Raw genomic sequence first — 17,983 nt, 5'->3', positions numbered from 1 at the left:
TAAGACTTTAATAAGAAAGCGTCAAGCGCAAATTTAATACAGTTTTTAGCGGTATTATTTATAGCCGCCATCTTATTACAATTCCGACGATTTTCCCTCCTCCTCCTCCTCCTCCTCTTCCATCTTTTCCCTCGGCATTTTTTCGCCGAAGAATTGGCTTTTTCTTTTTTTTTTTTTTTTGCGGCGTACAAGGGAGCAAATGACCCCGATATTGCGGATGACTTCTGTCTTGGCGGAACTCCTCTCATTCGTCTCATCGTAATTTATCCCAACTTTTCATCCCCCTTCCCGTCCTCCTCAGACAGACGTCCCGGACGTGACGTGAAAACGGCATACGTCCGCGTGCACAAAGCCAGTCACGTGTATCCGTTGAAAGGAAACCTCTGCCCGGTGAACAACCTTTCGTCCCTCGACAACCAAGGTCGTGCCATTTTTCCTATCCATACCCATATCCCAAAATATCCGATTCTTCTTCAAAACCGAGGCCGAAAATTCAAACGATTTATATCCCACCGTTCGAATTTCATCCGCTCGAGATTTCCTTCTCTGCAATTTCTCCATCTCCAAGTTTAAATTTGTTTGCATCGTAGTTTGCAACGAAGTTAGAGAGTTACTTATTACGAAGTTAAAAGTTCGATCGGTTCCCTGCATTCGTATTTACGTTAATTATTATCAACGATCGAGACAAAATTTCCATGGCAACCGTCGTCGAAAAGAATTCAAAAGAATTTCAATCGTAAGAATAATTCAAAAAGAAAAGAAAAGAAAAGGAATCCCTCATCAATTTACTCTCTACTCCATTCTTCGTTTCGTAAGCGTTTCGAGATTCTACTGTGGAAGATAAAATAAACATTCGCCGCAAGCAGAAACCGCGAGGGCATCCACGCCAACATCCCTTCCTCCCCCACGTGTTGTTTCATTCAATTCCTCATTTGCGAATTCCCTACGATTACGCAACACCCCTCTCCTCCAAACAACCCCTATCTCGGTGGAACACCTCGAGAACACACCCTTCCCTCGCCTCTCATAACAGCCAAGAAGTCGCGCGTTCCACGAAGCGCAAAAGCATCGTTGTTATAACACAAGCATCGCGTCTGTACACAAACGGGCGGGTGGAAAATGCAAAAAACGTCATCTAGATGCAAATGTCGGCCAGATTACGCGGAGCAAGAGGGGGAAAAAGTGGCGCAGACGGTTGTACTTGGCCTACGATGCCTTTCTACGTTGACGGTGATAAACTCGTTACGGTATGAGGGCAACGTGATGCGCGTAGACAGTCAGTCAGTCGGTGATACGATACACCCTCGCATGATTCCACGCGTGGACGCCCACCACCATTCTTCTCTACTTATTCACTACCCTCACTCCCTCGGATAGTTTTTGCGGAATGCAAGCGGAAAATGGCACGAATGACACGCGGGGTAAACGTGTTTTGTTCTTTCTCAAACGCGGCTTTCAATCGGCGACCCCTTTCTCACAACCCTCGAGTCCACCTTCCATTCTTCTCTTCTTTCTTTAGGAAAGAGGGGGAGGGAGGGGGGAGAGGGAGAGAGAGACAGAGGGAGGGAGGGAGAGAGAGAGAGAGAGAGAGAGAGAGAGAGGGAGAGAGGGAGAGAGAGAGAGAGAGAGAATGAGAGGGAGAGAGAGAATGAGAGGGAGAGAGAGAATGAGAGAGAGAGAATGAGAGGGAGAGAGGGAGAGAGAGAATGAGAGGGAGAGAGAGAATGAGAGGGAGAGAGAGAGAATGAGAGGGAGAGAGAGAATGAGAGAGGGAGGAAGAGGGAGGGAGAGGGAGAGAGAGAGAATGAGAGGGACAGAGAGAATGAGAGAGAGAGAATGAGAGAGAGAGAATGAGAGGGAGAGAATGAGAGGGAGAGAGAGAAGAGAGAATGAGAGAGAGAGAATGAGAGAGAGAGAATGAGAGAGAGAATGAGGGACAGAGAGAATGAGAGAAAGAGAATGAGAGAGAGAATGAGAGAGAGAATGAGAGAGAGAATGAGGGATAGAGAGAATGAGAGAGAGAATGAGAGAGAGAGAATGAGAGAGAGAATGAGAGAAAGAGAATGAGAGAGAGAATGAGAGAGACAGAATGAGGAACAGAGAGAATGAGAGAGAATGAGAGAGAGGGAAAGAGAGAGAGAGAGAGAGAGAGAGAGAGAGAGAGAGAGAGAGAGAGAATGAGAGGGAGAGAGAGAGAGAGAGAATGAGAGAGAATGAGAGAGAGGGAAAGAGAGAGAGAGAATGAGGGAGAAAGAGAAAATGAGAGGGACAAAGAGAATAAGAGAGAGAGAATGAGAGAGAGGGAGAGAGAATGAGAGAGAGAGAGAGAGAGGAAGGGAGAGGGAGGAGACGCTCGAGAAAAAGATCGGTTATTGGTAAAATTCCATACTCATCGACTTTCGCACCGATGGGGAAATTAAAATGGAATCGAATTGATAGTTTGATATTAAAAAAAAAATTACCAATTTAACTTGCAAACACGGTTCATTTTTCCAATTTAACCCGCCCTTTTCTTAATTTTCCACCTTGGAATGCGTTCCTTTTTCCCGGTTGAGTAAAATTTCGGCAACGAATAACGAAGACGAGCAACCCGCGATTGATTAATTAATTATTCGACGCGGAATCGAAAATTTCGATTGCAGATTTACACGCAGTTATAAACGCGTACGGATTCGTTAACGTTTCATTTAATGGCTGCAGCATATCCTAGCGTTCGAGCGTCGTTCACGATCCATACGGCAAAAAAATTAACTGTTCGTCAACAATTTAAAGCATTCCACGGCCTTCGTTTCGGATTCCATAGAGGCAACTTTTTCAAATTCTTCACGAGCTCGTAAAAAAAAAAATAATAATAAAATTCGCTGTATCATAGTCTCCGGTATTTCGTCGGTACATCCTCTTGAGTCTTGAACGAGCGATTTTGAGGGCGAACCGTCATTTTCCAAAGAAACGGGCTCGATACGAGGACGGCGGGAGAGAAAGGAAAAAAGATTCCAGACACGGCGGATACGAAAAAAACGTTTCCTTGCTGTGAATTTCAAGGATTCAAAGGCAGTCTCGAGACTCGATGAAATAAAAATTTCAGCAAGAGGAGGAAGGATATCCAAAGCTATTAAATTGTACACGCGCGATTCGCTCAAAGATTCCGCGAGCAAAACCCACTTCCTTTGATGACAACCGACTGACTCGACATGTATAACCGATACATACCGCTACGTTTCAAGTTAACGTTACAAAGTCGAGCTCGTAAAATTACGCTTGCGCTTCCGCGAAGAATGGTCCGGAAAAAATCGATCCGAGGGAGGATCCATCTTCTAACTTCTATCTCTCTCAGTTTCTCTAAATATACATGCGATATATAATGTAAATCTTCCAGAATGTTTATCCACGACGTTCGAATCCGCAAATAATGGCTAATAATCAAATCCTCGAAGCGGACAAACGGGCCAAATATTTTCTCACGCGAGCGAGTCAAACAAATCCACGTGCGCGAGTCAACTAACTCGGCCAACTGGTGTCGTATAACTATTCCGTAAGACAAACATCGAAGCGCAATCTCGAGAATTACGACATTACGACTCTGTTGTATTGGGAAATGGATCGAAACCACCATCTTTCTCCAAAATAATTTCTCCTCTTCCTTATTTTTATCAATTCCTCCTCCTCCTTATTTTTATCAATTCTTCCTCCTCCTTATATTTATCAATTCCTCCTCCTCCTTATTTTTATCAATTCCTCCTCCTCCTTATTTTTATCAATTCCTCCTCCTCCCCAAATTTATCAATTCCTCCTCCTCCTTATTTTTATCAATTCCTCCTCCTCCTTATTTTTATCAATTCCTCCTCTTCCTTATTTTTATCAATTCCTCCTCCTCCTTATTTTTATCAATTCCTCCTCCTCCTTATTTTTATCAATTCCTCCTCCTCCTTATTTTTATCAATTCCTCCTCCTCCTTATTTTTATCAATTCCTCCTCCTCCTTATTTTTATCAATTCCTCCTCTTCCTTATTTTTATCAATTCCTCCTCTTCCTTATTTTTATCAATTCCTCCTCCTCCTTATTTTTATCAATTCCTCCTCTTCCTTATTTTTATCAATTCCTCCTCCTCCTTATTTTTATCAATTCCTCCTCCTCCTTATTTTTATCAATTCCTCCTCCTCCTTATTTTTATCAATTCCTCCTCCTCCTTATTTTTATCAATTCCTCCTCCTCCTTATTTTTATCAATTCCTCCTCCTCCTTATTTTTATCAATTCCTCCTCTTCTTTATTTTTATCAATTCCTCCTCCTCCCCAAATTTATCAATTCCTCCTCCTCCTTATTTTTATCAATTCCTCCTCCTCCTTATTTTTATCAATTCCTCCTCTTCCTTATTTTTATCAATTCCTCCTCCTCCTTATTTTTATCAATTCCTCCTCCTCCTTATTTTTATCAATTCCTCCTCCTCCTTATTTTTATCAATTCCTCCTCCTCCTTATTTTTATCAATTCCTCCTCCTCCTTATTTTCATCAATTCCTCCTCCTCCTTATTTTTATCAATTCCTCCTCCTCCCCAAATTTATCAATTCCTCCTCCTCCTTATTTTTATCAATTCCTCCTCCTCCTTATTTTTATCAATTCCTCCTCCTCCTTATTTTTATCAATTCCTCCTCCTCCTTATTTTTATCAAATCTTCCTCTTCCTTATTTTCATTAATTCCTCCTCCTCCTATTTTATCAATTCCTTCTCTTCCCCAAATTTATCAATTCCTCCATCTTTTTTTATCTATTTAAAATTTTCTACTTAAAAAATTAGGAAAATTGATAAATTTGGAGAAGAAAAGTAATTGATATAATATAAAATTGTTGTACTTCTTAATTTTCTCACAAAATATTAGTGAAATATTTAAATTTTGTCGATAATTTAAAAAAAGGAAAGAAAATAAATAAAAGTAATACCTGTGGCGCCATCTCGCGTTTGGATTCACGAAGCTCCGACTCGTTACTAGCATAACATGATATACAAGGAGGTATGTGAAGTCAAAGAGAAGGAACGCAATATTGTGCGAGAAGGACAGAGAACATTTAAAAATACGCCATATGGAAAAATCATTAATTACGCGTTTTCTACTTAAAATTTCGATACATTTAAGCTCTCATCTTAAAGATAGAATTCCAGGCAACTTTCTCATATCAATTTTAATGCGAAATTCTTCTTATTTATTTAATTATTAACGATTAATGCATAATACGTTCTAATACATTAAAGACGCCATATTGAAAATTCATTAATTATTTGTTTTTTACTGAAAATTTCTGCACTTTTAAGCATGCATCTTGTAACTAGAATTTAGGACAAGTTTCTTATACCAATTTTAATGTGAAATTCTTTTCCATTATTTAATTATTAATGATTAATGCGTCAAATGTTTTAATATATTTAACGTATTAAAGACGCCAAATTGAAAATTCATTAATTACTCGTTTTCTGCTAAAATTTTCTGCACTTTTAAGCATGTATCTTGTAGTTAGAATCTCAAGTAAGCTTCTTCTATTAATTTTAATGTAAAATTCTTGTTAATTATTTAATTATTAATAATTGATGCATCATATCAAATTAACGATATAGACACGCAATGCATTTTTTATTAATTTCATATTATTATAAGATTTATTTCTAAATATGAATATACGTATTTTAAACGTTGTTTCCTTCTTTATATTCATGTATAATTTTTGTTCATAATCTTATTGTTATTTAAATAAATAAATTAATTATTCATGATTCCGTTACCGACGGAATATTTGCAATCGCAACATTTTTTATATTAATTACTGATAAATATTTAATGAAGGAGAATTTTACATTAAAATTGATAGAAGAAACTTGTTTGAGATTCTGATTACAAGATGCATGCTTAAAAGTGCAGAAAATTTCAGTAGAAAACGTAATTAATGAATTTTCAATATGGCGTCATCAATGTATTACAACATATTATGCGTTAATCGTTAATAATTAAATAAATAAAAAGAATTTCGCATTAAAATTGATTTGAGAAAGTTGTTTGGAGATCTATCTTTAAAATGAGAGTCTAAATATATCGAAATTTTAAGGAGAAAACGAGTAATTAATGATTTTTCCATATGGCGTATTTTTAAATGTTCTCTGTCCTTCTCGCACAATATTGCGTTCCTTCTCTTTGACTTCACATACCTCCTTGTATATCATGTTATACTAGTAACGAGTCGGAGCTTCGTAAATCCAAACGCGAGATGGCGCCACAGGTACTAAATTTATTTTCTTTCTTTTCTTAAATTATCGACAAAATTTAAATTTAAATTTAAATATTTTATTAATATTTTATGAGAAAATTAAGAAGTGTAACAATTGTATATTTTATCAATTACTTTTCCTCCCCAAATTTAAGTTCCTCCACTTTCTTATTTTTATCAATTCCTCGTCCCTATTTTTATCAATTCCTTCTACGCCCATTTATCGATTCCTTATTTTTTATTATTTTTATTTTTTATTACACTTAAAATTGTTTACTTTAAGAATTAGGAGAAGGAATTGATAAATTTGGAGAAGAAAAGTAATTGATATAATATAAAATTGTTGTACTTCTTAATTTTCTCACAAAATATTAGTGAAATATTTAAATTTTGTCGATAATTTAAAAAAAAGAAAGAAAATAAATAAATTTAATACCTGTGGCGCCATCTCGCGTTTGGATTCATGAAGCTCCGACTCGTTACTAGCATAACATGACATGCAAGGAGGTATGCGAAGTCAAAGAAAAGGAACGCAACATAGTGGGAGAAAGATAAAAAACATTTAAAAATACGTCACATACAAAAATCATTAATTACGCGTTTTCTACTTAAAATTTCGATACATTTAAGCTCTCATTTTAAAGATAGAATTCCAGGCAACTTTCTCATATCAATTTTAATGCGAAATTCTTTTTATTTATTTAATTATTAACGATTAATGCATAATACGTTCTAATACATTAAAGACGCCATATTGAAAATTCATTAATTACTTGTTTTTTACTGAAAATTTCTGCACTTTTAAGCATGCATCTTGTAACTAGAATTTAGGACAAGTTTCTTATACCAATTTTAATGTGAAATTCTTTTCCATTATTTAATTATTAATGATTAATGCGTCAAATGTTTTAATATATTTAACGTATTAAAGACGCCAAAATTGAAAATTCATTAATTACTCGTTTTCTGCTAAAATTTTCTGCACTTTTAAGCATGTATCTTGTAGTTAGAATCTCAAGTAAGCTTCTTCTATTAATTTTAATGTAAAATTCTTGTTAATTATTTAATTATTAATAATTGATGCATCATATCAAATTAACGATATAGACACGCAATGCATTTTTTATTAATTTCATATTATTATAAGATTTATTTCTAAATACAAATATACGTATTTTAAACGTTGTTTCCTTCTCTATATTCATGTATAATTTTTGTTCATAATCTTATTGTTATTTAAATAAATAAATTAATTATTTATGATTCTGTTACCGACGGAATATTTGCAATCACAAGATTCTTTATATTAATTACTGATAAATATTTAATGAAGGAGTGGAAATTCCTCCACTTTCTTATTTTTATTAATTCCTCGTCCCTATTTTTATCAATTCCTTCTCCACCCATTTATCGATTCCTTATTTTTATGTGCTTAAGATTGTTTACTTTAAGAATTAGGAGACGGAATTGATAAATTTGGAGAAGAAAAGTAATTGATATAATATAAAATTGTTGTACTTCTTAATTTTCTCACAAAATATTAATGAAATATTTAAATTTTGTCGATAATTTAAAAAAAGGAAAGAAAATAAATAAAAGTAATACCTGTGGCGCCATCTCGCGTTTGGATTCATGAAGCTTCGACTCGTTACTAGCATAACATGACATGCAAGGAGGTATGCGAAGTCAAAGAAAAGGAACGCAACATAGTGGGAGAAAGATAAAGAACATTTAAAAATACGAGATATATAAAAAAATCATTAATTACTCGTTTTCTACTTAAAATTTCGAAACATTTAAGCTCTCATTTTAAAACTAGAATTCCAAGCAACTTTCTCATATCAATTTTAATGTGAAATAATGGGAAATTCTTCTTATTTATTTAATTATTAATGATTAACGCATAATACGTTCTAATACATTAGAGACGCCATATTGGAAATTCATTAATTACTCACTTTCTACTGAAATTTTCTGCACTTTTAAGCACGCATCTTATAGTCAGAATCTCAAACAAGCTTCTTCTATCAATTTTAATGTAAAATTCTCCTTCATTAATTATTTATCAGCAATTATTATAAAGAATGTTGCGATTACAAATATTCCGTCGGTAACCGAATCATAAATAATTGATTTATTTATTTAAATAACAATAAGATTATGAACAAAAATTATACATGAATATAGAGAAGGAAACAACGATTAAAATTCATATATTCGTTTTTAGAAATAAATCTTATAATAATATGAAATTAATAAAAAATGCATTGCCTATCTATATCGTTAATTTACATATGATGCAATAATTATTAATAATTAAATAATTAACAACAATTTTACATTAAAATTAATAGAAGAAACTTATTTAAGATTTTGACTACAAGATGCATGCTTAAAAGTGCAGAAAATTTTAGTAGAAAACGTGTAATTAATGAATTTTCAATATGGCGTCTTTAATGTATTACAATGTATTATACATTAATCATTAATAATTAAATAAATAACAAGAATTTCACATTAAAATTGATATGAGAAAGTTGCCTGGAGTTCTAACTTTAAAATGAGAGTCTAAACGTGTCGAAATTTTAAGTAGAAAACGAGTAATTAATGATTTTTCAATTATGTCTTATTTTTAAATGTTCTCTGTCCTTCTCGCACAATGTTGCGTTCCTTCTCTTTGACTTCGCATACCTCCTTGCATGTTATGTTATGCTAGTAACGAGTCGGAGCTTCGCGAATCCAAACGCGAGATGGCGCCACAGGTATTAAATTTACTATTTACTATTTATATAGGTAGTAAATTTAAATTTACTATTTTTTTTTTTTAAATTATTGACAAAATTTAAGTATTTCATTAATATTTTATGAGAAAATTAAAAAATGCAACAATTTTATCAATTATTTTCCCTCCTTATTATTATCAATTCCTCCATCTCCTTATTTTTATCAATTCCTCCTCCTCCTTATTTTTATCAATTCTTCCTCCTCCTTATTTTTATCAATTCCTCCACCTCCTTATTTTTATCAATTCCTCCTCTTCCTTATTTTTATCAATTCCTCCTCTTCTTTATTTTTATCAATTACGTCTCTTCTTTATTTTTATCAATTCCTCCTCTTCCTTATTTTTATCAATTCCTTTTCTGCACCAAATTTATCAATTCCTCCTCTTCTTTATTTTTATCAATTCCTTTTCCTCCCCAAATTTATCAATTCCTTTTTCTCCTCAAATTTATCAATTCCTTTTCCTATCCAAATTTATCAATTCCTTTTCTTCCCCAAATTTATCAATTGCTCCTGCTCCTGAAGCATTATGGAAAAGCATATTATATTGGAAATGTGTTGATTATTACGCGTAAATAGATATTTTATCGTCGATAAACTCGCGAAATTGCGAATTCAATTGCAACGAGCAGTGAATTTTACAAGTTGCAGCTAGTCGATAGCCACTTCTGTACCAAGATGGAGGCAAGTATCGGATCCATCAGGAATTTAATTGTTGGATCATATTTTTTACTTGTAACGAAAATTGTTCCACTTGTTCCACTTCTTGGTAAGAAAAAAAAGGGAACATTTTTCACCAGGGTCGAAAAACCGTGCATTCTTACCCTGCTTCATCTTTTTCTGTGCCTTAAAACAGCCATAAATTTTGTACGCGATCTTTTTCGCGTAAAATGCATCAATTCTTAATAAACAATTTCTAAATAAATATTCGTCCCTGCAACTTGAAAATGTTTTGGATAAAGGATAAGATGTCTGTTGGTGAATCGAACAAACTGAGAATGTTTCAATTTCCCAGTTTTTTTTTAATAAATGTTGCGAATGTAGGAAAAGTGGAAATCGTTGTGTTTGTTCACTCAAATTATACAAAGGGACAACAATAAGTGGAATGTAATTTTTCATTGGCTGCCTCTCAAGCATTTAACTTTTACCGATGATTGAATAACAAAGATAATTAATCATTTCGATCAATCATCTCTCAAATATAACTCTCAAATATAATTCTTACAAATTATACGGAATATAAATATATTTCCCTTTCCGCGTATATAGAATTAAATATCTTATCGCTTGTATCAAGACTGCTTTGCTCGACAAAGCGCAACTACAGAACAGAAGAGAAAAAAATTGGAAGAAGTTTTTCTTGCGGAAAAAGCGCATTGAATGGAAAGATAAGTTATAAATAAATTCCCACCAATTTTTCGAACAAAGACGCGACAGGATAACAAGAAAAATACTCGCGGATTAAACTCATACGAATTGATTAAAAAAAGGATTGGGATTTATCGAAAAATCCCCGCGTCAAATCGCGTCCAATTTGATCCGAGACAACGATCGACATTTTCTGCTCGATCGCGCAAACTGTTCCAGACACGATTTTGCCAAATTGTACGAGTGCGCGGTTCCCTGGTCGCGGTGTGCGCGTGCGCGATTTCGTTCGAGGGCCAAAGTGCCGAGTAAAAAGGGCTGAATTGGCGGAGGCGCGAATCGCAGCGAGACCTACCCTGATGGGGGCTGTAGTCCGATCGTCGACGAGGCTGTCGGTTGTCCGGCGATCCTGAGGGAGGAGCGTCGGGCAGAGGCGAGACGACATCCGAGGAGCCTCGCCTCGATCCAACGCCGGCCGAGTGTTCCGAGTCCCTTCGATGTCTGGCCACATGGGGCGAGTCCTGGGGTGTTCCGTGACCGGAACTCATCGGTGTTCTCAGCGGAGAGCCGTGCGAGGAATACGGAGAACCGGGCGGTTGTTGTTGGATCTTCTCGCCTCCTTCAATCCAATATCCAACACCACGAATTTTGACGGATTTTGAACCGTGGTCGCGAGCGTTTTTCGCGATCGATGCGCAAAGATCGCCGAGGGAACGGTGCGAAAATTTCGTGGAATCGATCGTGGAGCCGAACGCGATTAATCACGAAATTAAATTCGATCTTGTGTGTATATGTATATATACATGATATATATATATATATATGATATATATATATATATATGATTTTTGTATTTTGATCGTATATAGTTCGAATCGTACGTCAATCTGTAAAGAATCTGTTTTGTGAAGAATCGATCGACTGCAATTTGAGAACGGAATACGAATCGAATCGAGTCACGAGCAGAGGTCTCTGTGCGAATCGTTGTTAAAGATGAAGCCAGGTTCCATATAAATAAAAAAAAAAAAATATCGCAATTTCATTTTCCCACCGACCATGTTTCGCAGAGATGACTTTTAGAATAATTGAAACCGACCGAAACGCGTGTAACACGCTGAGTAAGCTTTCAGGTGATCCCCTTTCAGCCGAGATTGGCTGCATGACCCCACGGTGTCATCCGCTACATTTTTTCCTCCTTTTTTTCCGTTTTTAAATAAATATGCTTTGACCGCAAAAAAAGTAAAAAAAAAAGCTTCGAAGCGATCGTCAAAAGTTTTTCGACGTGTAATAATTTCCTCGCGACTCGAGTACCCGAGATAGAGATCGACGCGGAAACATTCTTCTTTTTTTCCATTTTAAGTAATTGTACGATTACAGAGCGAGACGTAAAAAAAAGAGAGAAAAAAATTGGAACTCTCAATAGCGAAAAACGCGAGGCCCAATGGATAACCATTTATCGAAAGACGATCTTTCGAATCGATGGCGCACGGTTCGTTCGGCCAGGTTTTAATCGCGGACAGATCGAACGCGTTCGTATTTCATCTATGCAACCGGTTCAATTACTCAACGCAGCGAACACCGCGAGATCAATGAGCGTCGAATGACGAATCTCGTGACGAATATCGCTGTGGCGACGAGAATCACTCTGCCCTATCCCGTTATCGTCCAATGATCGGCCAACGATAAACACGCGTACGATCCGTATCCGTAACCGAGAAAGTGAATTAAATTACTCTCCTTCGTCGTCCCAGAGGATGAAAAACGTCAGGCTGCGAAAAATTACTCGCGGTGTAATTTCTCGTGGAAAAAGGAAGCGAGTCGAAAAAGCGCGATGAAATTTCGTTCGCGGATTTTTCTCCAGAAACGAGTTCAAAAAAAAAGGAGAGAGAGAGAGAGAGAGAGAAGAAGGAAGGGGAAAAAGGGAAAATACTCATTTCGTATAAAAAACCAGTTTCCCTCCCTCTCTCCCGGTTTCTCGCTCGAACGCACGTCCCACTTCTCTCGCGGCAGGATTTTATCCATTCCTCGTACGACGTTCCATCACCACTCTCGATAATTAGATTCCATCCCTCCGCACGACCACTGCGCTACCTTCCACGCGAAACGAGCCGCGATATCCGTCGTTTCGCCGAGATCGTCTCCCAACGAATATCGCCGTCGTGCTCGAGTTGCTCGAAAAAGCGGAAAATAGGAAAGCGATCGAGACGTCACAAAAAGCATCAACCGGCCACGATCGATTCTCTCCGCCCGGGACACGCTGTTGTCGCGTGTAAACAGCGTGGTCTTCCGAATCTCGATCCTCGACGGCGATCTTCCCGCACGACTTCTCGTTCCTCTTCCGCAAAAGCAAAGGGGCGTGTGCGGACGCCGCTGGTACCTTGATGGACGACCGACGAGTGATGAGAGATTCCCGACAGGAGCGGCTGATGCGTAGGCGGGGAATGAACGAGACCAGCGGGCCCGAGAGGGTTGACGAACCCGTGAATCGGATTCCCGTGCATGGGATTGCCGTGGATGGAGCGCGACGGTACCATTCCGGGCAAAGGTATCCCCCTCGTTTGTACCTCGTGAGAGGAGGAGGAGGAGGAAGCGTTCGGGTGGCCGCCAGGAACGGGGCTACTACCAGCAGCGTGTATGGAACCTCTCCGGTGCTGCGACATAATTGGAATTCGATGACCGCGACGACGAGAGGACGAGAGAGACGCACCGGCGATGGCTACTCCGATGGCTGGACCGCGGGGGAGGATTTAGAACGGTCGGCAGGAGATCGACGACATCTGTACGATCGGATCTTCTTCTTCGCTCGCGAGGAATATCGATCGGGAGAATCGAGCGGAGGCGAATCAATCACGCGCTTACGTCTTCTATCGTGTACGAAATATGATCGAGAATTGTCTCGGAGATGGATGGATGGATGGATGGATGGATGGTTGATTCGATTTGGAAAATTGAGGTCGAGGATTCGTCGCTGGATCGTCGATGATTTCGACGATGCTTCGATTATCCTTTAACGGGGATAATTAATAATGAGATCCGGAAGCACGTTGAGGAGTGCAGCAGCGGACCAGCTTCCGTGTATCACGATTATCGCGCATCCTTCCGCGAGAATAATTAACGTGGTAGTGGGTGCGGTACGATGATGGTCCCCGGCGTGACGCGAATTTCACGCGCTCTGCATGCGGGGATTTATCGCGAAGCGTTCACCCTCGTGGAAGAGGCCGGGCCACGCAATTTACAGCCGTTCACCCGTGGATCGGCCCGTGGTATAAAAAAAACTTCCGTAGAAATCGATATTAGCGTACGATCGTGCCGGCCAATTTATCGTTCCGTGAAAGCGGAACAAGGGGAATCGCGATTGTCTCCGCGTTTATCCCCGCCTTTTTTCCCCTTTGGAAAAGTTCGAAAGGAGATGTCATCCACTTTGTCGATATTTCACAAACGTATCCCCTTTTTTCTTCCTCTTGGAAATATATATATATCAAGCTTTCTCTTTCTTTCGAAACGGTTTGCAGAGAATAGGTTTTTTGAAAAAAAAAACGATTTTAACGGTGAGAGGTTTCCCTTGGGTGAACACTCAGTTTCCTCAGAAACGAAAATCTTTCAATCTTTTATTTATTAAACGGATCGAACTTCCCTTTAATTCTCTCGGATACAGGGATGAAATAAATTCCGGTTACTTTCCCCAGGGCTCGTAGACACGCCGTGAGCTCCCTTCGAGCATCAATTATTAACGAAAACAGCGCACGCGTTTTAGTAACGAGTGGGCACGTGTCAGCACGCTTTCTCTCTGCGTGCTTCTCAGCGTCGATCGTACTAATCCCGATTGCACCTTTCTACAATTTCGCGCAACGCTTCGTTCCACTATCTTCAACGTTGCTACTATCATCGATAGTCGAGGTGATCTCGCGAAACGGTTTCTCTTATCGGTGACGTTTATCGCTCGTTTATCCAATCACGATCAATTAACCACGATTAACCACTTTTAACGAGAACTTTCTTCCACCGTGCGACCTCGCACTACTTTCGACTTGTTGATTTAAGACACTTGTTGGTTTCGACACCGTTATCAAGGCAAATCCTCGTGATATGCGCTTCAAAGTGGATGATATGCATCGAGGTAGAAACAGACGTGAGAACAAAAAAACGTCGCACCAGAAAACTATCGAAAAGGTCCACCTTCGTTCACAAACTTGGTTAACTGGGTCCCGAACAAGATCAAGATCGACCAAGGTAAAAACGAGTAACTGTAACACCACCCTGTATTATCCACAGGTGGGATTCGAACGAACAACACTTTTACGGAAACGGACAAGTCCACGTGACGAGCGGCGCGATCAAGTCGAGCACGTCCGCCGGCACAGTAACGGCGGATCTAGTCGCAATTTCCACGCGCACCCCTTTCGAGAACGATTCGGAATCGTGGCTCGTGGCTCGGCGTGGCGCGGGGCCAGAGAATCGAAAAATGGACCAACGTTCGAAACTCGGCGGAACACAAGACGAGGACGAGGGTTTTTCCAGGGGGCAAACGTCGCTTCTACGCGTATTATTCGCGAGCACGTTTTTGGCGGCGATTGCGAGAGCGTCGCGACGCCGTCAGCGTCGGGGTGAGTCGTCCGTGTGCGACAGGGAGCGGCCGCGCGAACACTGGAACCAACCCATGCCTCCTCCACCACCGGCAACACAACCACCATCGACGATGCCGCACCCTCTCCTCCACCACCACCGCCACCACCACCACCACCACTACCTCCATCACCACCTCCACCACCGCCGCCGTCGCCCCAACCACCACCGCTTCTACTACTACTACTAGTACTACTACCACTACCACTACTACCGGCGCACCACCACCATCGCCCTTGTCACCATTGCCCTCTTACGCCACCACCACCACCACCACCTTCTTCTACCCGGCACACTATCACCATCCTTACAACCACCATCCACAACCCCCTAAAGTCTCCACCATCGGCGCAACCGAATCCTCTCTCTACCCTTCAACCACTATCCATTGCCACCAGAGCAGCACCGTTTCTCTTGTGTAGGTGGAATAACCCCTCGTCTATCCCTCGGCTACCGGTGCACCAGGTAGATACGGCACTACTATTCATCCCCCTTCTTCTTCTACGCCCTCCACCTTTCCAACTCTGCCCCATCCCTCCGATATATACACCGTCGTCTGCTGCTACTACTCCCTGCTTTCTCCTTCCTTGTCCTCCCCTCTTCTCTCCTCCCTCCCCTCCCTCTCTCTCGCTCTCTCTCCTACTCTCTCCACTCTCACCGGCGCATCGAAAAGCTCGCGTGTGCCCGGCTACCTGCGTCTCCAGACCGCGTGCGACAACACACGAGCCCTGCGGACCGATTCTCGCGCGAGGCCACTTCCACGCGCGGCACACAAGCGCGTTAAGCGTGCGTAATTACTCGTCGCCGTCGTCGACGACGCTCGCGATACCGATAATCACGAGAAGTCGACAAGTGCACGCTGCTTCTGTGTTAATGAACGGTTAGTTTCTCTCCCGTTTCTCTGCATCGCCGCGCGTTTCTAACGATTCTCTGCCACTGAACTACGATTTCCTCTCTCTCTCTCTCTCTCTCTTTCCACACCATAATTGTTAATTGATAATTGTTAATTATCAGAGAGTTACCAACGAATATCTTGTACCACCTCGTAGCCGTACCATTCATCGGTTCGCGTGTCTTACGACGATCGATAAACAATGATTCGAAGAGAATAGGTATAAATAGATTTTCGAGTATATACGTAAGATGAATTATGCGTGGAGAATGGATAAGACAAATCGAAGGCGGACAAAAGTGGTATCGATCGCAGAAGCTCGAATCAAAGAAACGGTAGCGTGAAACAGTCTCTTGTGGCCGGCAAAACACGAGACGATCCGCGGGGACTTGATAATCCCGCGATCAACCGCGGCTGGAAAGTTCAATTCCATCGGATTAATCGCCGATATTAAATCCCGCGCGGTGACAAAAATAGCTGTTGCGTTTCGGGCGAGGAGAAGAAACGGAAACGGCAAGTGGACGAAAGGAAAAACGAAAACGGAAAAAGCGTGTCTATCGATTGATCGTGCGGCGGGATGAAAAAGAACCGGTTGTCCAACTTGATTTCCCGCGTCTTTCATCGACGAACGATGGCGGTAAAATCGAGAAGGAACAACGTTCGTTCCCCGGAAACGGAGTGGAATACTTGCTTCATCGATCTCGAATGCAACCCTCGAAACTTTCGAAAATGATTACCGTGCTCTTCATAAATACGACGGAAAGGAAATAACGAGATTTCTGCGAGATTGAATTATTATTTTTTCACGAATTAAAATAATTAAAACGACTTGGCGTTTTTTCCGTTTGAGAAAAGTCGGTAAGAATTCTTGGGTTAAGGTTCAACGCACGTCCAAGTCTGATAAGTGGTACGGTGGCGTGATATCTGACGTTCTTTTCCGTAACAACGGCTCGCGAGCACTACCATCATATCGCAGGGTTCGATAAGTACACGCCGGCAATTTTTCTATCCTATTGTTGCGGGGTGATTTACGTTGGCCGTGTTCCACGAAAACGGCACTGGTCGCCTGATTGAAAGGAGAGCAAACAAAGGAACGGAATAAATGCAAGTTTCGATCGAGTACGCTTCCGCTTCCTACTACCCATTACGCTCCTCACTCCCTTGGATACCGGAATCGCCCACTTGCGTCTAATATACGGCCAGGCAATATTTTACATGTTCAGGCGTAATAATACTATCGCGCTTTCTTCTAAGGCCAGAAAGAAGCTGGCCGACGAGCATAAAAATTCAACGAGCGAGAATCTCGTTCCCCTCACGTGGTGAGGGATCGTTTAAGCTATCCTATATGCGTGATCTACCCTTATCCTCGCCTTATCCCAGATTCGAGAACTTTGTTGTGAAAAATAACTGCTTTCCCGTAAAAATCGTTTAGAGGTTTCCGCCTCGAATATCCGTTTCCAACTCGAGTTTTTGCGCGACTCTTAATTTTTACCAGCTCGTATCGTATCGTGGATGATCGCCTTCGTTCGATCCAACATCGCACGAACAAGCCGATAAATCGAATAAAAAGTAAAAAGTGGAAGGGAATTTCCCTGATGAAGAAGAAGAAGAAGAAGAAGAAGAAGATCGTTACAGGGATTGGATTACCGTTACGGGGAGGGCAATTTATCCCCGGAATATTAAGCAAAGATTACAAGTTTTAAAAGTTGTGTAGCCGGAAACTCTGGAGGAAGTTGCTCTGGCACGAAGAAGATACAAGTTTCCGCGACGCTTGCGCTTCCGGATAGGTAAAATGCCAACGAGGCGCCTCTCGGGTCCATCGATAATCGCATCGAGGAGGATCCGAATGGGCGCAGCATATTTCCGCGAATCGGATGGGAATTTGATAAGGGAGGATTTCCGATCGAGCAAGGTTCTGGGACATTGCCGACAGTGCATACCGGTGGCTCATTTGTCCAAGAGAAAATCGTTAGCCTTATTGGAATTTTCAACGAGTTTTGGCGGACCTTTCTCTCTCTCTCTCTTTTTCTTTCTTTTTTTCTTTCTTTCTTTCTCTCAGGCAGTTCGATCTA

General features: G+C 40.3%; 1 protein-coding gene across 22 annotated transcripts in view; it reads right to left on the bottom strand.

Annotated features, from left to right (window-relative positions):
* Window positions 1–17,983, bottom strand: part of LOC108003197 (dystrophin, isoforms A/C/F/G/H) — a 419,614-nt gene that overhangs the window by 296,948 nt on the left and 104,683 nt on the right. For 17 of the 22 annotated variants that reach the window (XR_009828767.1, XR_009828769.1, XR_009828768.1 and 14 more), the window contains one exon: window positions 10,752–11,015. The exons of the other annotated variants lie outside the window; for them this stretch is intronic. Coding sequence is in view for 14 of the 17 variants with exons in the window: in XM_028669405.2 (XP_028525206.2) it covers window positions 10,752–11,015 (264 nt within the window). In the remaining 3 variants the exon portion in view is untranslated. The remainder of the gene's footprint in view (window positions 1–10,751; window positions 11,016–17,983) is intronic. 22 annotated transcript variants of the gene reach the window in all.

Source organism: Apis cerana, linkage group LG1 (assembly GCF_029169275.1).
Source record: "Apis cerana isolate GH-2021 linkage group LG1, AcerK_1.0, whole genome shotgun sequence".
Taxonomy (NCBI): Eukaryota; Metazoa; Arthropoda; class Insecta; order Hymenoptera; family Apidae; genus Apis; species Apis cerana.
This window is presented reverse-complemented; position numbering and strand designations above follow the sequence as displayed.